The sequence below is a fragment of the Dasypus novemcinctus genome, chromosome 12 (assembly GCF_030445035.2).
Source record: "Dasypus novemcinctus isolate mDasNov1 chromosome 12, mDasNov1.1.hap2, whole genome shotgun sequence".
In the NCBI taxonomy this organism is placed as follows: domain Eukaryota; kingdom Metazoa; phylum Chordata; class Mammalia; order Cingulata; family Dasypodidae; genus Dasypus; species Dasypus novemcinctus.
Window position 1 is genome coordinate 95,664,208 of NC_080684.1, and position 21,294 is coordinate 95,685,501.

Below are 21,294 nucleotides of genomic sequence, written 5' to 3' on the forward strand. Positions count from 1 at the left end.
GTGCTAAAAGCTTATCTAGAGTGTATAAGGTCCATGCTAAAAGCTCACCTAGGATGTGGACTGATATGCGCTAATTCAAGCCTATTGAGCACTGAAACAAAGAACAATGTAACCCTTAGGGACTCGAAATTCTTGTTCAGGGCTGGGTTTGAAACAGAAAGCTTCCTAGTCCAGCCGGCCGTCAATAAATCATTTTTCCTTCTCAAAATCATTCCTGAGTCCTGGCCTCTCTATATGCAAATAAGTGAACCTCTCTCAAATTCTACAACACCGTCTCTGGGCCTCAGTTTCCTCGTCTGTAAAATGGGGGTGCAGGCCCACAATCCTGCATCCCAAGTCCTTGGGGCCAGCTGTGTGTCAGAGCTCCCCCTTTCAGGGGTTTCCAGAAAGCGAATTATAGTGCAACTCTTCCAGGCGGCTCCTTCCCCAGGCACTTCAGTACTTCTGCTGTGAAACTAGAAGGCACTTCAGTACTTCTGCTGTGAAACTAGGACTATTTAAACAGGATACATGAAAACCACACGTAAGTTCCCATCGGGTCAGGTCCGGTTTTGCCACCCAGTGAATTATGAAGAAGCTTTGGGCATGGAGATCATTGTGAGTTTCATAATCAGAAAAAGAAGTCAGACCGTTGGTGGCGTCCACTGCCTCAGGGTGCTGGAGGGATCCGGTCGGAAAATGCTTTTGCCGCCTTCGCTCCGCTTGTCCGGCGCGTTTCGTGCCAGGAGCGGTGTCCTTTCTCACCAGCGCGCTGCGCCACAGGAGCCATTTCACGCCCATTTTACAGATGGGGACTCGAGGCCGCGGGGGGGGTTGAGTGACCGGCTCGAGCTGACACAGCTCCGGGTGGGCTGGTGACTCGAGGACACTCGCGTGGCCCTCCCCACGCCCTCTACTGCCTGCTCCCCAGCCAGAAGGAGGGGCAGGGCGCAGGAAGGGCAGGCCCGCCCCCGCCCCGGAGGCCTCCCCCCTCTGCCCCGCGGTCTCGTCAAAGAACGGGCAGAAAGGAAAACAAAGCGTGAGTCCCTGCTTCCTGCGGCTCTGGAGCCCAGCGCCCTCGAGCAGCCTCTGCCCAGAGCCAGCCCGCTGCGCCCGCAGCGCTCTCCCCGGCGCCGGTCCCCGCAGCGCACGGTCCCCGCAGCGCACGGTCCCCGCAGCGCACGGTCCCCGGCCGGTTCCCGGAAAGCACGGTCCCCGGCCGGTCCCCGCAGCGCACGGTCCCCGGCCGGTTCCGGGAACGCTCGGTCCGCCTCTAACCCGTTTGCTCCTGGCCCCGGCCTGACCACGCGGGGAGGGCAGCGCAGAATTGCCGCCGGCTTTCCCCAGGGAGCGCTTCCTTGCGAGAAGGTAGGATCCCCGGCTCGGTGAAGGGGTTTGGGCTACAAGGCGTCTTGGCTCAGGAAAAAAAGCCTTTGTCAGGGCAGCGGGGTTCGAATCCCTGTCCGGCCAGTTCACAAGTTGCGGCGTTGGGAGGCTCCCCTTCTTGACATGCTAAGTCTGAACAGGAAATTCTCCTTGGTGGGGCTGTTGGAAGTTCAAGTTAATACATGCTGAGGAGTGTGTGGGGTGACAGACCAGCCAATTTGTGTCTTCCCCTACCCCGGCTGGGGCCCGGGGACCCCTGACCGAGAAGCAGGGGACTTGGTTGCCGCAGGAATTTTCCTAGAATTTCTAGATCTGTGTGGTTTAAGGGTGATACCTCCTCAGAAAAAAAGAGGTCAGGTGAGTTGTCTTAAAACTGCAGAGCAAGCTCATGAGGTTTCCTGGATTGTACATTTATTTGGGGGTAGTTTGAGGAAGGGAAGGGGGAGTTGGTGATAAAGTTTAGGCAGATTATCTCAAAGCTGTATTTTCAGACAAGCAGGCTTTGCTGGCTTGTTTCGGGAGTTAGCTTTCAGGGGAAGAGGCCGTGGAGAACATGGTAGATCTAGTTGAAGACTCTCCAAGCAATCAAAGACAGACTGACCTGGCTATCTTACAAACTCTCGAATTAAAATAACGCCTCAAATCCTCTCCCATCAATTCCACGCCTCTCCCAACGTCCGGTCCTTGCATGTCCTCTGAGAAGGTCAGCAGGGAGGTGGACGGGACCTGGTCAGACCACCGAGTGCCCTGGGCCCCTTTGCCTTCATCCTGCAGGGCGAGTAAGAAAAGCGAGGCGGTGTCAGCGGCGCCCGTGGAGAATGCGGCTCCGGAGCAGAGGCTCCAGCGGGAACTGTCACCCCGGAGCCCAGGGAACTCCTTGTAGTGTGTGTGTGTGTGTGTGGGGGGGGGGGCGCTGTGCGTTGTGGGATGTTAGGTAGACTCTCTGGCCTCTGCTGCTGGGTGCCAGCAGCACATACCCCACCCCGCCCCGCCCCGCTGTGCGACAAGCACAAATGTCTCCAGCCGTTGCCAGAGGCCCCTGGTTGAGGCCCACTGCCGTGGCCTCGCGCTGGCCAGAATCACACCCCCCACGCCCTCCATTACTGGCTGTGTGATGGGCTTCCCCAGCCTCATTTTTTCATCTGGAAAATGGGGATAATATTAACATCCGTCTTAGTTTCCTGTGGAGTGCCACGAACTGGGTGGCTTAACACCCAAGTCTGTGAGGTTGGAGGTCTGAAGCCCTGGGTGCCGGGAAGTGTGCTCCCCCCGCTCCCCGCCTCGCCCCTGGCTTCTGAGCCTGGACGGCAATTCTTGGCTTCTCTGCCTCCGTTGTCACATGGCTGTCCTCTGCCTCCAGGTTTCCTCTCGCCTTCTTCTAAGGAAACCTGTTGCATTGGAGTAAGACCCCACCCTCCTCCAGTGTGACCTCCCCACTTTAATTTGCCAAATTCCATCTTCGACACCCTATTTCCAAATAAGCACACCTGCTGCAGTATGGGGACCAGGACCTGAACGTCGGCCCAGCTCAGCCCGTAGCAGCATCTGAATCCCAGGACAGAGGGAGGCAAGGTGCCCGGCGCCCAGGCAAGCAGGACGAGGTGCCTCGTTCAACGCCAAGTCCCCACACCCAGCTTTATTTTTTATTTATTTTTTTAAACATTTTTTTTTTTTTTACCCAAGGAGCTGAGTTAATTTTTTTTTTTTAGATTTATTTTTATTTATTTAATTCCCCTCCCCTCCCCCGGTTGTCTGTTTTTTCTGTGTCTTTTTTTTTTTTTTTGCTGCGTCTTGTTTCTTTGTCCGCTTCTGTTGTCGTCAGCGGCACGGGAAGTGTGGGTGGCGCCATTCCTGCACTTTCTTTTTGCGCTGGGCGGCTCTCCTTACGGGGTACACTCCATGCGCGTGGGGCTCCCCTTCGCGGGGGACACCCCTGTGTGGCAGGGCACTCCTTGCGCACATCAGCACTGCGCATGGGCCAGCTGCACACGGGTCAAGGAGGCCCGGGGCTTGAACCGCGGACCTCCCATGTGAACACCCAGCTTTAGAAACCGCAGAGGAGAAAACATTTTCCCCCTTCGGCGCACTAATTCCATCTCAAAGACAATCCAAAGAAATAACCTAAGATGTGGGCAAACACTTATATAAGGATTTTAATCAAAAAGTATAAAAACAAAACTAGGAGCTGATGTGCCTCTGGCTTCCCACATGGGAGGTCCCAGGTTCAATTTCTGGTGCTTCCTAAAAAGAAAAAGAAAACAAACATCAAGCAAACAAATGAAGAAAACCAACTCAGGGAGCTGATGTGGCTCAGGGGTTGAGTGTCAGCTTTCAATCCCCAACCCCAGTACCTCAAAAAACAAAACAACTAAACTAAACAGAAAACAATCCAAAGACTCAACAGAAGGGGAGATATTAAATATAAAATGATTTAGCCATATATTGAAATGTCACTTTAAATATCCTGTTTGAAAACCACTTAACAATATGGGGTACTGCTGTAATGTAAAGTGTCAAGAATCCACACAAACTATAGAAGCAGCGGGAATCTAAATTTCTTTTGATGTTTTGTAAAAACAAAGTGTTGACAGTGTTTATTTCTGTGTAGTGAGGGTAGAGATGAATTTTATTCTTTATTTCTAGATTTTTCTACAACAAATCCATGTATAATCAGAAAAATAAGCATTATAAGAACTTTCATGCCTTTAAAAAATGTATGGAAAGATCTTTTCCCTGTTTTTTTAGACATCAAAGGAGGAATAGACGAAGGAAAGAAAGGAAACCATGAGGGAGAGGACACGGCTCAGAAATATTCTTTCTGCTAGAACTTCTGGGGCCAAGTACTAAAATTGTGGAACAGGATGAAAGAGGACAAAAAGCATTTAAACTGTTTAAGGAATCACATGCAGGCATATGACACCCCCCCCCCCCCCAATTATAGAAGAAGTAAAAACAGAAAAGGGATAGTGTGAAAAGCAGGCTTTCCCTCACCCCTGCCCTCAAGCCCCTCAGTCCAGTTGTGTGTCCAGCTGCGTGGCTCACAGCCACACGGGCCGCCTCTTATGGGTGCATAGATGCTAGTGGAGCCACCGTGTTCTGCAGCTTGCCTTGTTAGTCACCAGTATATGCTGGAGACCTTTCCACAGCTGCTCATATCCATTGGCCTGATTTGCTTTAACGACTGTATACTGTTTTATTCAATGATAAACCATAATTTATTTAAGCAGTCCACTTTAGATGGAAATCTGGGTGGTTAATTTTTTTTTTTTTACTATGAATAATGCCACAATATTTTCTTTTTTATTTGTCTGCTATGTTGCTTTTTGGTTTTTTTTTTTTAACTTTTTGTTTTGAGGTAATTGTAGATTCAGAGAAATATAATTTTAAAAATAACTCCTAGGTTTTCTCAGAACTAACACAAAAGGTAAATCCCCCAAACTAGCATATAATTGTGACAAACATCCTCTTCAGAAAGTCCCTACCAAGAAGCTCCGCCTCAAAAAGCCAGTAAAGCCTCTAGTTAAGCATATCCGGTAGACACACGCGCACACACACACACACGCGCGCGCGCACACGTACACATGGATGCACACACACGCTGGCACGCACGCGCACGCACACACGTACACACGCACGCACACACGTACACATGCACACGCACGCGCACACACACGCGCCCCCTTGACCTCACCCACCCTATAAGACTGGCAGGTATCTGCCCTAATCAACAAAGCCCAGCAAAAATAGCAGGGCGGGAGAAGGGAAAGGGGGGAATAAATAAATAAATAAGTCTTATCAAAACAAAACCCAAAACCCAGACAACTTCCTTCCTTCTGGTTATAAAACCGCCTGCAAACTCCTGGCCTGGAAGCTGCTTTGGTTTTTTGTAAGGGATTAGTTTCCCTTTTATACACACAGCCCCTCCGTTCCTGCTGTGATTTTGCTCATCTTTTTAGTTTCGACCATTCTGTTTCAGAGGCCTCTCCTGTAAGAAGCGTATGGTTGAGATTGGCTTTCTGATCCAGTCTGAGACTCTTTTCTTTTGAAAAGAGCATTTTTATCCCATTTACAGTGACAAATGCTGAGACTGATGGCCCTTAGTGTTTATTGAGGCAGGCATTCTCCTACCTGTTTCACAGGTTAGGAAAGAGAGGCTTATGGCGGTAAATTAATTTTCTTGAAATCACGAAACTGGTAAGTAGGGGAGCAGGACTTTGAATTCACTTAGCTGTGCTGTCTCTACACTGATGATACGGTCTGTTTGCTCCTCTGAGAGGGGAAAATGACACCTCTTCTCAGGCAGGATATCCGGTCCCTCCGATTGTGGAGAAGAGCAGACACCCTTTCCTCAGTGTGACAATAGAAAGACCTCGCATCTGCACAGGCGTGCTTTCCTGCAGTCCGCGTCTTCAGGGGAGAGTAGAACAGAATCTGGCGAAGCCTGTGCTTGTCAGAGAAAGATGGAAACAGAACGACCCAGAAATAGAAAGAGACACAAAGATAGGTCAGTGACACTCAAACAATATTTCACTTGGTTTCCACAATGTCCTGCTTGAGGAGAATGTTGTTCTCCTTGGACTCCCCTGGCGCCTCCCCTGGGTCTCTCGCTCCTTCCTCCTGAGTGCTGGAAAGCTCCAGCGGGGGCACCCCTTGACTCGCTCTGCCTCGATGGTGCCTCTCTTCCTAGGGTTCTCATCCGGCCTCCGGGCTTTACTTTCCACACTGGCGCGCCCCTGAACTCTAGACTCACCCGTGCACTGCTTACCCGAGCTCTCTGGAATGTTTAACAAGAGTCTCAAACTTGTCACCCAAACTGAACTCCATTGCCGCCCACCCGCTCTGCCTCGCCAGACCCCAGCCTTTCCCAGCTCCTAAATGGAATCTTCATTGTAACAGTTGCTCAGGCCCCAAACCTTGAAGGTATCTGTTGACTCTGCTCGCTCATGCCCCACAGCCCCTGCTATGTCCTGACGGCTTCCTGCAAATCCAGTCACTTCTCACCAGCCCCACTGCTGCCAGTCTGGTCCAGTGCTGTCGCCTCCTGCTCTGAGAACTGCTGTCACTTCCTGACTGGTCTCCCTGCTTCCTGCCTTGCAAACTTATAGTTATTTTCCAGCCAGAGCAGTCCTTTTAAAATACAAGTTACGCCCCCTCTCGATTTAGAGGTGGAGTGGACATCGCCATCCCAGGGTCCACAGGATGGAGGAATAAAATATGGATTAGAGTGGACTTACTGGTATTCTACTAAAGAACTATTGTGACTCTAGCAATGGAAGAAATTGTATCAGTGATGTGGAGACAGTGACCACAGTAGTTGCTGAGGGCAGCGAGAAGGAAGAAGATATATATATATATATGATGTGAGGACATTTTTGGGACATGGTGTTATCCTAAATGATATTGCAGGGACAGATGCAGGACATTATATATCCTGCCATAACCCACTGAATGGACTGGGGGAGAGTGTAAACTATAATATAAAGTATAATCCATGTGGTGCAGCAGTGCTCCGAAATGTATTCATCAAACACAATGAATGTGCCACACTGATGAAAGAGGTTATTGATGTGGGAGGAGTGGAGGCGGGTGGTGAGTGGGGTATATGGGAATCTCTTATATTTTTTAATGTAACATTTTGTGTGATCTATGTATCTTTTTAAAAAAAGACAAATAAAATAATTTGCTTAAAAAAATACAAGTTAGATAAGAGCCACTACTAGCCCCGAGGCGCCTGAGGGCATATTAGGAAACACCCCCCCACCCCCACCCCCACCCGCCCACTGTGGACTCAGCAGGTGCAGCTTGTGCACTCAGCCGACCAAAGTTCCCCGTTCTTCCTGGAAAGACACGAGGCCTCCCCTTCCGTGCCCACTTCCCTCCAGATCTCACAGCCTGTCGGTGGATTTCAGCCCCGCCTGGACCCTCGGCTAGAGTCTTTGTGCAGTTCTCATGATACTGATATGTCCTTGGGCATATAATTTTTATGGCAGAGCCTCATAAGTTGTTGCCTTTTGCTGCAAAAATACCTTTGAGGGAAATTCGTAATTCCTCCTTGACCCGTGTGGAGCTGGCCCATGGGCAGTGCTGATACGCACAAGGAGAACGCTGTGCCACGCAGGGGTGTCCCCCGCATAGGGGAGCCCCACGCGCAAGGAGTGCGCCCCGTAAGGAGAGCCACCCAGCGCGAAAGAAAGTGCAGCCTGGCCAAGAATGGCGCTGCACACACTGAGAGCTGACACAGCAAGATGACGCCACAAAAAGAGACACAGATTCCTGTGCCGCTGATAAGGATAGAAGCGGTCACAGAAGAACACACAGCGAATGGACACAGAGAGCAGACAACTGGGGGCAGGGGAGGGGGGAGGAATAAATGAAAAATAAATCTTAACAAAACAAAACAAAAAACCGGTAGTTGAACAATACGAAGTACTGGTGAGAATGGGGAGCAGCTGGAACTCTCGTGCATTGCTGGGGGCAGTATGGCTTGGCTCAAGCAATTTGGAAAAGTGGCAATATCTGCAGAAGTTAACCAGATCCCTACCCCATGACATGCCAGTGTGTACTACCCTTGTGTCTGTATGTGCCTGTGTCGCCAAAGACAGGTGCAAGAGAGAGTGTTCTTAGCAGGCTCATTCATGGTAGTCAGATTGGAAACAATCCAAATATACCCATCGATAGAAGAATAGACAAGTTGTAGTAAATTTATATAATTTAATACTATGTTGCAGTAAGAATTTTTTTTAAAGATTTATTTTATTTATCTCCTCCACTTGCCACCTGCACTTGGGGTCTGCTCTCTGTGCCCATTCACTGGGCGTTCTTCTGTGTCTGCTTGTCTTCTCCTTAAGAGGCACTGGGAACTGATCCTGGGACCTCCAATGTGGAAGAGAGTCGCTCAGTTGCTTGAGCCATCTCAGCTCCTTGGTTTGCTGTGTCTCCCACTGTCTCTCCTCTGCGGCTCCCTCTGTTGTGTCATCTTGCTGCGCCAGCTCTCTGAGCCGCCCGCCAGGTTGCCTTCACCAGGAGGCCCCGGAATTGAACCTGGAGTCTCCCATATAGTAGACGGGAGCCCAATCGCTTGAGCGACATGCTCGTCCTGCAGTAAGAATTTTTTAAAAAGTAAAACTACTGATACCCACAACCACATGGATGAATTTCACAGATGTTATATTGAATGAAAGAAGCCAAACAAAGAATTCCATTTATGTGGCTTCCAAGAGGCAAAACTTTACAGTGGTTACAGGAGCTAGAACCATGTTTACTTCTGGGGGTGGGTATGAGTCTTGACTACAAAAGGGTACAAATAAGTTTTCTGCTCTGTCTCTTCATCTGGGTGGTGATTACTCCAGCACATATGTGTGTAAAGCTGTAGTGAGCTGAGTACTTCGTTTTGTGTAATTATATATGTAAGTTACACCTCAATAATTTTTTTTTTTTTCTGTGTGGGAAAGGGTGATCTTGAGCCTGCGGGGAGCAAGCCGCTCCAGACTTCTCCAAGTCCACAACTCTTTGCCTCCAATTTGTATGTGTCCAAGGACAGGAAACCACTGACACGCCTTTGAAGGAGGGTTTCAATAAAAATTTTAAAAAAATATTTTTAAAATTGTGATAAAATACACATAACATAAAAATCATTTTAACCATTTTAAGTGACACATCTTTGACACTAAGTATCTAGGCAATACTGTATGACTTCCACTACCACCTCTTTCCAGATTATTTCCATCGTCCCAAACTCATCCACATTTAGCAATAACTCCCCAGTGCCCCCTCCTCTCACCTCGATCACCACTATTCGGCTGTCTATCTCTATCAATTGACTTATACTAAGTATTTCATATAAGAAAAATCATACAATATTTGTCCTTTTGTGTCTGGCTTATTTCACTCAATAACCCCATGATGTCTTCCAGTAGCAGGTACCAGCACTTCACTTCTTTTCATGGCCGAATACTATTCCACTGTAGGGTTAAACCACGTTTGCTTGATCCATTCTTTAGCTGCTGGACACCTGGGTTCCATCCACTTCTGGATCTTGCGAATAATGCTGTGATGAACATTGGTGTACAAACAGCTGAAAAGTTCCTGCTTTCAGTTCTTCAGGATTTATACCTAAGAGTGGACTTGCTGGGCCATGTGGTAATTCTATGTTTAACTTTCTGAGGAACAATCCAACTGTTTCCACAGGGACTACAACATTCCTACCAACAGTGTATGAGGGCTACTATTTCTCCACGTCCTCGCCAATACTGTTATTTTCCATTTTTAAAATAATAAACATCATAGTGAGTGTGAAGTGGTATCTCATTGTAGTTTTAATGTGTATTTCTCTGATGGCTAATGATGGTGAACATCTTTTCATATGCTTATAGGTCATTGGAATATCTTCTTTGGAGAAATGTCCATTCAAATCCTTGGCCCATTTTTAATTGGATTGTTCATCTTTTTTTGTTGAGTTGTAGGATTTTTAATATATTCTGGATATTAAAGCTTTTCAGATATATGGCTTCCAAATATTTTCTCCCATTCTGTAGGTTGTCTTTTCTCTTTTTTGATAATGTCATTTGATGTACAAAAGTTTTTAATTTTGATGAAGTCCTTTTTAGCTATTTTTTTCTTTTGTTGTTTTTATGTTTGGTGTAAAATCCAAAACTCTGTTGCTTACTAAAAGAAATATCTGAAGATATTTCTGTATGTTTTCTTCTAAGAGTTTTATAGTATTAGTTCTTATATTTTGATCATTGATCCATTTTGAATTAATTTTTGTATATGGTGAGAAGTAGGGGTCCACATTCATTCTTTTGCATGTGGATTTCTAGTTGTCCCAGCACCATTTTAATTGAATGAACTCTTATTTTCCCATTGAATGGACTTGGCACCTTGTGGAAAATCAACTGGGCATAGATATTTGAAATTATCTCTGGACTCTCAATTCTGTTCCATTGAGAATAGAACTCTATATGTCTATCTTTGTGCCAAGACCACACTGTTTTTGTAGCTTTATAGTATGTTTTCAAATCAGAAAGTGTGAGTCCTCCAACTTTTTTCTTCTTTTTTAAGATTGTGTTTTCTATTTGGGGACCCTTGCAATTCCATGGGAATTTGAGGATAAGCATTTCTATTTCTCCACCCAAAAGAAGGCTGCTGGCATTTTGATAAGGATTATACTGAATTTGTAGATGACTTTAGACAGTATTGACCTGTTAATAATATTAAAGCGTTCCAATCCATGAACATGGGATGTCTTCCCATTTATTTAGGTCTTCTTCAATTTTTTTCAGCAATATTTTATAGTCTTTCACCTCCTTAGTTAAATTTATTCTTAGGTATTTTATTCTTTTAGATGCTGTTGTAAATGGAATTATTTTCTTGATTTCCTTTCAGATTGTTCATTACTGATGTATAAAAACCCAGCCAACTTCTGTATATTCACCTTGTGTCCTGAAACCTTGCTGAATTCATTAGTTAGGTCTAGTAACTTTCTTGTGGATTCTTTGGGTTTTTCTATATATAGGATCATGTTATTTGTGAATAGGGATAATTTGATTTCTTCCTTTCTAACCTGGATGCCTTTAATTTCTTTCTCTTGCCTGATTGCTCTGTTTAGAACTTCCAGTACAATGTTGAATAACAGTAGTGACAGCGGGCATCCTTGTCTTAGTCCCAATCTTAGGAGAAAAGCTCTCAGTCTTTCATCTTTGGGAATGATATTTATTGTGGATTTTTCATGCTGAGAATATTCCCTTATATTCCTAGTTTTCTGAGTGTTTTTTTAATCATGAAAAGATGTTGTTTTTGTTGAACGCCTTTTCTGCATCAATTGAAATGATCGTGTGTTTTTTAAAATTTATTTATCCCCCTCCACGCCCCCCCATCCAGTTGTCTGCTCTGTGTCCATTCGCAGTGTTTTCTTCTGTGTCCACTTGCAGTCTCGGTGGCACCAGGAATCTGTGTCTCTTTTTGTTGCATCATCTTGCTATATCAGCTTGGTGGCTGTCCTTGAGGGGCACACTCCTTGCGCGTGGGGCTCTCCTACGTGGGGGACACCCCTGTGTGGCAGGGCACCTCCTTGTGCATGGCAGCACTGCATATGGGTCAGCTCACCACATGGGTCAGGGGGCCTTGGGTTCGAACTCTGGACCTTCCATATGGTAGATGGATGCTCTATCAGTTGAGCCATGTCCACTTCCCCATGTGGTTTTTCCCTTCATTCTGTTAGTGAATTGATTGATTTTCTGATGTTCAGCCATTATGTCATTTTTAAATAAATCCTACTTTGTCATGGTGTATAATCTTTTTCCTTTGGATTCAGTTTGCCAGTATTTTGTTGATATTAGTCTGTAATTTTCTTGTGCTGTCTTTATCTGGCTTGGATATTAGGGCAATGCTGGCCTCATTGGATGTTAGAAAATAATCCCTCCTCTTATATTTTTTGGAAGAGCTTGAGAAGGATTGGTGTTAAATATTATTTAAATGTTTGGTAGAATTCACATAAAATAACAGATAATAATCAGTAGCTCCAAATTAAAATTTCTCATAAGTCATGTGCTCCACATTTGTGGAGATGTTGATTCTTTTGATCAGACAGGAACGCAGAGGTCATGCTGCCTGTTGCTGGTTAGGCAAACTTTACTTTGGAGATAACTTGTTTTCCTCATTGCTGCACCTGCTAACAATTCATCCTTTTACTTTTAACTTCTTTATGTCTTTGTACTTAAGGTGAGTCTCTTGTAGACAGTATACAGATGGATAATGCTTTTTTCATACAATCTGCTTACATCTGCCTTTTAATAAGGGAGTTTAAGGTAAGAATTGATAAGGATGGGTTTAATTTTGCCATTTAGCTGTTTGTTTTCTGTATGTTTTTTTGTTCCTCAATTACTCTGTGGCAGTTTGAAATTATTTTATGAATCCCAAAAATAGAAAGATTATGTCTGTGGGCTCTTGTACTCCTGTTGGCACGAGACCTTTTCACCTGGACTATCTCGGTGAGGTGGGACTCAGGTTGAGTCTCTGCCCTCTTGCTGGGTCTGATAAAAAATGGAGACACACAGGAAAAGAGAGCTCTGCCCTTTCTGATCCTGCCCTGTGACAGAAAGGAGAGGCTCAAGCAGCAGAAGCCCTGGGAGAGCTGAGCCGTATATGCCTGATAGCTTACAGCTGAAATGGAAGAAAGCAGAGCAGCCGAGCCTAAGAGCGGAGGCCTGGCAAGAGGCAAGCCCTGGACCTGGCTGCCCACAGCCAAGCTCCAGGAGATGGAACAGCCTGGAGGGGAAGGCAGAGCCCGGGCAGAAGCTGCCTGCGTCGTGCTTCGGCACGTGGCAACTGACTTGTGTGAGAAAGCACCTCTCATGGTGCCTCGAGCTGGACTTTCACCATCTTGAAACTGTAAGCTTTTATCCCAAATAAATACCCTTTATAAAAACCAACACAGTTTCTGGTACTTTGCATCAGCAGCCCTTTGGTAAACTAAAACATACTTCATTACTGCTTTTTTTTTTTTTTTTTAAATTTAACTGCTCTTTTGTAGTATACCAGTTTGATCCCCTTCTTTCCTTTTTTCTTGTTTTTAAAGTTATTTTCTTAGTGGTTACTTTTGTAATTAAAATGAACAGCTTAAGCTAATAACTTAGTTTGACTGGTATCAACCTCGTTTCAGTAGGATACAAACTCTCGACTCTGTGTATTTCCATCCCTCCCCCTTTATATCGATATTGCCTCAGATCACACCTTTATACGTGATATGCCCCATTAACACATATTTAACATGTTACCTTACAGATTTATCTGTTAGAGCATATGGGGGGGGGTTGTTACAAACAAAAGCACAGTAATACAGGATTTCATATTTACCTGCGTAGCTTCCTTTACCATTGTTCTTTGTTTCTTCCATGGCTTTGAGTTGCTGTCCAGTGTACTTTTATTTTTGCCCAAAGGACTCCCTTTAGCAGTTCTTACAGGGCTGGTCTTCAGGTAAGGAACTCTGCAGCTTTTGTTTATCTATTAATGACTTAATTTTGCCTTCATTTAAAAAAAAAGATTTATTTATTTATTTCTCTCCCCTCCCCCACCCTACCCCACCCCTATTGTCTGTTCTCTGTGGCTTCTGTTGTTGTCAGCGGCACAGGAATCTGTGTCTCTTTTTGTTGCATCGTCTTGTTGCGTCAGCTTTCCATGTGTGCGGCACCATTCTTGGGCAGGCTGCACTTTCTTTTGCGCTGGGCGGCTCTCCTTATGGAGCACACGCGTGGGGCTCCCCTATGCAGGTGACACCCCTGCACGGGGACACCCCTGCGCGGGGTCACCCCTGCATGGCAGGGCACTCCTTGCGCGGGGTCACCCCTGCATGGCAGGGCACTCCTTGCGCGCATCAGCACTGCGCATGGGCCAGCTCCACACGGGTCAAGGAGACCCAGGGTTTGAACCGCGGACCTCCCATGTGGTAGACAGATGCCCTAACCACTGGGCCAAGTCCGCCGCCCCTGCCTTCACTTTTGAAAGGTAATTTTTTTCTGGATATATAATTCTTGGTTGACAGGTTTTTTTTCCCTCTAAGGACTTGATATATGTCACCCCACTGTTTTCTGGCCACTATGGTTTCTGATGAGAAATATGCTATAAATCTTATTGGGGATCCTTTTGATGGGACAAGTTGTTTGACCCTTGCTGCTTTGAAAATCCCCTCGTCTTTGGGTTTTGACAATTTCGCTATGTGTCTTGGTGTGGATCACTTACAGCTGATCTTGCTTAGGGTTTGTTGAGGTTCCCAGATGCGTACATTCATGTCTTTCGTTGGATTTATTAAGTGTTGGGCCCTTATTTCTTCAAAACTTTTTCTGCCCCACTCTTTCTCTCTTTTGTCCTTCTGGTGCTCCAATGATGTGTATGTTGGTACACTGGTTGATGTCCTACTGGTCCCTCAGGCTCTGTCCATTTTTCTTTTCTTTTCTTTCAGCATCACACTGGATACTTTCAATTGTCTTCTGTTCAAGTTTATTGATCCTTTCTTCTGCCTTTTCAATCTGCTGTTGTGTCTGTCTAATTGACTTTTCACTTCAATGACTGTACTCTGAAATTTTTGTTTTGTTTCCTTTTATAATTTCTCTCTACTTTGTTCAAACAGTATTTTCCTAATTTTCTTTAGTTCTTTGTATAAGGCTTACTTTAGCTCACTGAACATATTTAAGATGGTTAATTTAAAGTCTTTGACTAATAGTTCCAATGTATGAGCTTCCTCAGGGATGGTTTCTGGAAAATTCTTTTTTTTTTTCCCCTGTGAATGGGCCATACTTTCCTCTTTCTTTCTTTGATTTGTAAATTTTGTTGTAGTTGAGAAATGGGCATTCTTAGTATTATGTTGCTATAACTCTGGAAATCTGGTTCTCTTTCCTCTGAGATTGCTAGGTTTTTGTTGTTGAAGGCTGGGGCCATCAATTTGTGGCTTTTCCAAGCTATTTTTCCTCCCAAAAAGGGAATGAAAAGAGCAAAGAGGAAAAAATAGGTATTGTTGCCTCTTGAAGACTCCTCTGTGGAAAAATGGCCGTACTCAGAGCCCAGGTGGGGCTGGATGGGGGCATCGGTCTGGAGTGGCTGATCAAAAGCAGTCCCTGCGATCAGACCACAGACCCCTGGTTTTGGAGGACCAGGGCCTTGTAGTCCATGCTGGCTCCAGCAAGCTGCGCGGGAGCCCGGGCTGCACTCCCCACGGCTGCCCGCTACGTGGTTGGGGGACGGGGAATGGTAGCCACGACGTGAAGGGAGGAGTTCACGGGCGTTGACCACAGTTTTCTAGCCTTTTCACCCAGCTCTTCCCTGGATGTTGCAGGGTCCCGCTAGTCTCCAGAGTTTCTAAATGGCTGACTCAGACATTTGCTGCCAGTTCACTGGTGGTTTTGATGGAGGACTGATTCCTGGAGCTTCCAACTCTGTCGTCTTCCACAAGCCTCCTCCAACTTTAAAAGCAGTGGTTTATAATATTTAGTCCACTATGAGTACTTCACTGCTATTTTGATCTAGAACGATCTAAAATCCTTCCACGCTTGTGTTTCATCAGGTTTGATGATACGGTCGATAACCTTGCTTTCCATATTCCTATCCAGAAAATCATTTAACTCGCAGCAACAGCCCTAATTCTGCTGTGGACAAAATGAGCACGGATTCGGTGCTGCAGAGCCAGCTGGACAGCCAGGAGGCGGAAGAACTTGAGGCTGATGTTGACTCAGAAAGGTAACCCAAGAGCGTGCATCCTCGGGGGGGAAAGGGTTAGTTCTGTTCAAACGCTCCGGGCATCCTCTTGCTGTGGAACAAAAGTGTTCCAGTAGCACGAGCCAGAAGGAGGCCCTCTTTTCCCACCGTCTTCATTATGCATATGAAGATAGGTTCTCCTTTAAAAAAAAAAATCCACAGGTCTAAATTAAATATTTCGAAGAGTAAGTCAAGAGTTATTCGGGCAGGTGCCATTGGGCGACAGGATTCCAGGAGCAAAAATTGCCTAATCTCTGTTAGTTCCTTGTACTAAAAAGAACTCAGCCTTTTTGGCTCATATATCACCAAGGAAACCCTTTAGTGTTAATGAACTTAAGCCCAATTATTAGTTAGTTGTCAGAGGCAGCATCACCAGCCTGCAGCACATTGTGGACAATCAGCAGATACTAGCCAGATGAGTGAAAACTAAAGGAGGTGGTTTAGGTCTTCTCCAGGGCTCCTTCTAATTCTGACATCTCCTTCAGGGCAGGGAACTTGTCCTCTCCAGGCCTCCTCAGCGAACCCTGAGGGGAATGCACTGGTGGCAGTAGGGCAGTGCTGGAAATAGGCTTTTTCCTCACCTCTGCTGCTCTCCCTGAAAGGGCTCTTCCGTGAAGGCCAAGAGCAGATGGGCTGGCAAACATTCCCTCATACTTCTTCCTGTGAGGCGCTGGGGAAAGAGGGACGTGGGAGCATTTGTCTCTAACTTCTTCCATGAGAAAGCAATCCCATCTGCTTGTGGGGTCGAGTAAAGCTAGCCAGCCACGAGGAGGACATTCAGAGCACGAGTGATGGGTCTCGGCCGCCTCTGTGGGACGGCTTCCGATAGAAGCAAAGGCACGCCCGCAGGAGCCACCTCCCGAGTCATCAGAGTGAAGGGCGCATGGCAGGCTCTGCTCTCCTCGCTCAGGGTCCCCTCTGTCTATGTTGGACTCTCGACTCCCTGCCTCCACCGGGGTTTCCTCTTTCTTCTCCTTTCCCAGATCTTTCCATCGGTTAGTCCCAAGGACCCCTGTTTTGACAAGGACTTTGGCCTTTCCTCACTGCCGCTCGCGGATGACAGTCGTGAAGCTTCTCTGTAAGAGGCTATCCTGCCCTCCCCGGCTCTCTGGCCAGGGCTGAGGTTACTGTCCAGATGCCCCCCTTGCTTGTCTCTCCTGTTCACGAAGCTTCCTAGAAAGGCGGAATTTCCCACTGGCACTAGGGGTTTTTACGGTCAGGGTGGGGGTACTGGGGTGTTAGGAGATGCAGGAGGATTCAGAGACGGCATTGGCAAGAACTTCTAGAAAACCCGAGTGCCCACCTAGGAATCGGGCTTTCCCACCTGGGGCAGGGGTGGGGGTGGCGGTGGCTGAAGCTAAATCTTTATCTGACTCCCCCACAGGGACGAGAATGGCCTTCTCCTGTCGGCTGATGAAATATTTTTGAGAGAGTTTCCCCTCATCAAAATGGAGCTAGAACATTACATCAGAAGTCTCTATGACCTTGCCAATGATCGCGACACAGACCACCAGACGCTCGCGAAGACCAGCGTGGTGACCGGCTCCGTCGGCGTCGTCTCGGGACTGATGGGCATCGTGGGTTTGGCCCTCGCTCCAGCCACGGCGGGAGGAAGCCTGGTGCTCACCACGGCCAGCCAGGGTTTGGGAGTAGCTCTCGGGGCCACCAGCATCTTCACCAGCCTTCTGGGATACACTTACGACAGAAGAACCCAAACTCAGGCCAGCCGGCTAATGTCCACCAGCAGCCGGGAGGCTGGCGAGATGAAGGGAAAGGCGGTCGCCCAAGCCGTGGCCATCGGTCAGGCTGCCTTCAGCTGCAGGGACGCCATCCGCAGCATGAAGAAGAACGTCAGGGCCTTCCAGAACGCCAGAGCCCACCCTCGCTTGACCGCCACTGCCAAGCGTTTCCTGGTCACCGGCCAAGTGTCGGCCCGAAGGTACAGGAAGATTCAAAGGCTCTTTGATGGCACCGCGCTGGTGATGTCCAAAAGCGCACGCTTGCTGCAGGGTGCGACGGCTGTCATCTGGCTTGGACTGGACGTGGCCAGTCTCTTGGATAAATGGAAGCAGCTGAAGGAGGGAGCAAGGTCGGAATATGCAGAGAGGCTGAGAGCCCAGGCTCGCGAGCTGGAAAGGCAGCTGGCAGAGCTCACCCAATACTATGAGAGCCTGCAGCAGGTGAGGCCACGGTGTCCCTCATGGTGGGGCTAGCAGGAACCAGGGTTTACGGACAGGATTTATGTGGATTTTGTGTGGGTGCTCCTGACGACATGGGCACACAGTGGCCCTGGGGGTCCAAACGGTGTCCAGTGCTCTCTGGAGATAGACCTGGCCATGCCTTCTCTTGCTGTGTGGATGCTCCAGGAGGTCCAAGCACTGGGAAATGGGCTTCCCAGTTTTTCAGACGAGGACGCTGAGCCCCGGGGAGGCTCTCTGCCTGCCCGAGCTCTGGCAGTGAGTTAATGGCTGAGCCAGGCTTGCACACCCCAGGAGTCTGACTCCAGAGCCTGGGCTTCTGTCTCCCCTTTGCAGCTTTACTGGGAGGGGTGATTTTGTTTCCTTACAGCAACTCCTGCAAGAAAGCACGGCCTGTGAATCATCTTTGGCGGAAGCCGTGGAGAACCTGTCTCTGTCCACAGCCAGGCCTGGAGAAGCAGGAGCTGAGGTGACAGGAGAGCAGGAGAGCACCCGAGCCCCGGTGCCTGAGCAGAATCAAGAGGGCCAGGGTGGGGGTGGGCAAGGCTGGCCGAGAGGGGGCCTTCCCCAGCAGGCGGGGATACCCTGAGTCCTGGCCGGTGCGTTTTGGAGGCCTACCCGTCCCCCCTCATTGCCCGCTGCCTGCTCGTTCCTCACTCACCTGCTAACTCTCTGCTTGGCCTCGCCGGCGCCCCACTCTCTCCCTCAGCAGGTGCTGTTTCCTGCTGGGACCTGTGCTACAGACAGCAAGCTGCGCGGGAGCCCGGGCTGCACTCCCCGCGGCTGCCCGCTACGTGGTTGGGGGACGGGGAATGGTAGCCACGACGTGAAGGGAGGAGTTCACGGGCGTTGACCACAGTTTTCTAGCCTTTTCACCCAGCTCTTCCCTGGATGTTGCAGGGTCCCGCTAGTCTCCAGAGTTTCTAAATGGCTGACTCAGACATTTGCTGCCAGTTCACTGGTGGTTTTGATGGAGGACTGATTTCTGGAGCTTCCAACTCTGTCATCTTCCACAAGCCTCCTCCAAATTTAAAAGCAGTGGTTTATAATATTTAGTCCACTGTGAGTACTTCACTGCTATTTTGATCTAGGACGATCTAAAATCCTTCCACGCTTGTGTTTCATCAGGTTTGATGATACTGTCGGTAACCTTGCTTTCCATATTCCTATTTTAAATGAGTGTCAAGATTTTAAGTGTATGGTTAATTGATTCCTTTCACATATTTAAATACCATGTAACTACCACCTAATCAAGATATGGATTACTTCTAGCAGCCCGGAATTCTCCCTTGTTTTCTCTCCTAGTCAGTACCCACTGTATTAGATTTCTACTGTAGCCATAACTAATTGCCACAAATTTAGTGGCTTCAAACAGCACCCAGTTATTCTCTCACATTTCCACAGGTCAGAAGTCCAGGTGGCCTGATGGGGCTCTCTGCTTAGGGTCTCACAAGGCCAAAATCAGGGCTCAGCTGGCCTAGGCTCTTACCGCGTTGCTCTGGGGGGAAATCCCCTTCCACACTCGCTCGGGCTGTTGGCAGAGTTAATTCCCTTCTCAGGCTCTCCCCGTGAGCCCCTCCAGCTGCAAGCCAGCACCTGCGGGGCAGGGGCTCCTCAGACTCTGAATCTCTCTGACTTCCTCTTCTGCTGCATCTCGTCTGCCACCAGCCGGAGACAGTTCTCTGCTTTAAGGGCTCGTATGATCAGATTAGGCCACCGGGATGACCCAGGATAATCTCCCCACCTTGAAGTTGGTGAGACACTGTAATTGCATCTGCACAGTTCATTTTACCACAGAGCGTGATAAAGGCTCAGTTTCGGGGATTAAGATGGGACACCTTTGGAAGGCCATATTCTGCCACAATTCCCATGATTGTGATTTTTGTCACTATGAATTTACTTTGCCTGTTTTTGAACCTCTTGTAAACGGAATCATACAACATATATTCTTTTGTACTCAAGGGTGTGTCTGTGAGATTCATCTGCGTAGTTGCACATAACTATAGTGCATTATTACTGCAGGGAATATTCCAGTATATGAATATACCACAATGTATCTATTCATTTTAATGTTGATGTACATGTTTGGGGTTATTATGAATAAAATGGTTTTGGACCTCCTTGTTAACGTATATTCTGCTAGGCCTATATACTCGCTTCTCTTGGATGCATATTGTAGAATGGCTGAGTTGTAATGGATGAATAATTTTAACTTCAATGAATATATCCAAACAGTTGTGTTTTTTTTTAAAGATTTATTTTTTAATGGTATTTATTTATTTATTTATTTATTTATTTATTTAATTTCTCTCCCCTTCCCCTGCCAACCTGCACCCCAGTTGTCTGTTCTCTGTGTCCATCCGCTGCGCGTCCCTCTTTGTCTGCTTCTGTTGCTGTCAGCGGCACAGGAATCCGTGCCTTTCTGTTGTGTCATCCTACTGTGTCAGCTCTACGGGTGTGCGGCGTCATTCCTGGGCAGGCCGCACCCTCCCTCGAGCTGGGCGGCTCTCCCCACGGGGCGCACCCCCCCGCACGCAGGGCCCCCCCACGCGGGGGACACCGCCCACGTAGCACGGCACTCACTGTGCGCATCAGCACTGCGCGTGGGCCAGCTCCACACGGGTCAAGGAGGCCCGGGGTTTGAACCGCAGACCTCCCATATGATAGGTGGATGCCCTATCCATTGGGCCAAGCCCGCCTCCCTTAAGATTTATTTTTTATTTATTTCTCTCCCCTTCCCTGCCCCAGTTGTCTGCTCTCTGGGTCCATATGTTGTGTGTTCTTCTGTGTCCGCTTATGTTCTTGTCAGCGGCACCGGGAATCTGTGTCTCTTTTTGTTGCGTCATCTTGCTGCATCAGCTCTCCACGTGTGCAGTACCACTCCTGGGCAGGCTGCACCTTTTTTGCTCTGGGCAGCTCTCTTTATGGGGTGCACTCCTTGCAGGTGGGTCTCCCCTATGCAGGGGACACCCCTGCATGGCACAGCACTCTTTGCGTGCTTCAGCACTGTGCATGGACCAGCTCATCACACGGGTCAGGAGGCCCTGGGTTTGAACCCTGGACCTCCCATGTGGTAGGTGGATGCTCTATCCATTGAGCCAAATCTTCTTCCCAATCCAAACAGTTTTTCAAAGTGGTTGTATCATTTTTCATTCCCTCTAGCAATGTAAGAGTGTTCCAGTTTCTTTATAACCTCACCATCTCTTAGTATTATCACTTCAAAAATTTTTTAGCCTTCCTGCTGGAGATACAGTGATATCTTTTTGGCCTTAATATACATCTCTTTGATGGCAAATGATGTTGAGCAACTATTCCTATGCCTATTGGCCACTTGCATATCCTTTTATTATGAAGTGTCAAGCCTTTTGCCCATTTTCATTGTATTATTTGTCTTTTTCTTATTGATTTAAAGAAGTTCTTTGGATATTCTATGTCTTCTGTCAGATATATGCATTTCAAATATCTTCTTCCTGGATGTGGCTTGGCT

At 47.5% G+C, this 21,294-nt stretch overlaps 1 protein-coding gene and 1 non-coding gene across 3 annotated transcripts; one reads left to right on the forward strand and one right to left on the reverse strand.

Annotated features, from left to right (window-relative positions):
• Positions 1–968: 968 nt before the first annotated feature.
• On the forward strand, positions 969–19,939 carry LOC101417541 (apolipoprotein L6). 2 transcript variants are annotated; one of them, XM_004456409.5, is made up of 4 exons: positions 969–1,347; positions 15,465–15,591; positions 16,994–17,789; positions 18,178–19,939. In XM_004456409.5, the coding sequence occupies exons 2-4, from the start codon at positions 15,512–15,514 to the stop codon at positions 18,394–18,396; spliced, it is 1,095 nt and encodes a 364-aa protein (XP_004456466.1). In that variant the 5' UTR covers positions 969–1,347; positions 15,465–15,511; the 3' UTR covers positions 18,397–19,939. The 2 variants fall into 2 exon arrangements, with proteins under 2 accessions (XP_004456466.1, XP_058164725.1); XM_058308742.2 differs by lacking the exon at positions 969–1,347 and having other exon boundaries at positions 15,559–15,626; positions 18,178–18,504.
• LOC111763663 (small nucleolar RNA SNORA38) lies at positions 8,804–8,934 on the reverse strand. Its single transcript, XR_002796492.1, has one exon. It is a non-coding gene; the product is annotated as a small nucleolar RNA SNORA38 (small nucleolar RNA).
• Positions 19,940–21,294: the final 1,355 nt, after the last annotated feature.

Coding starts and splice junctions, on each gene's coding strand:
- LOC101417541 (XM_004456409.5), top strand. CDS start 15,512: ATGAGCACGGATTCGGTGCTGCAGAGCCAGCTGGACAGCCAGGAGGCG. Junction 15,592..16,993: donor GCTGATGTTGACTCAGAAAG/GTAACCCAAGAG, acceptor ACTCCCCCACAG/GGACGAGAATGGCCTTCTCC. Junction 17,790..18,177: donor ACTATGAGAGCCTGCAGCAG/GTGAGGCCACGG, acceptor GTTTCCTTACAG/CAACTCCTGCAAGAAAGCAC.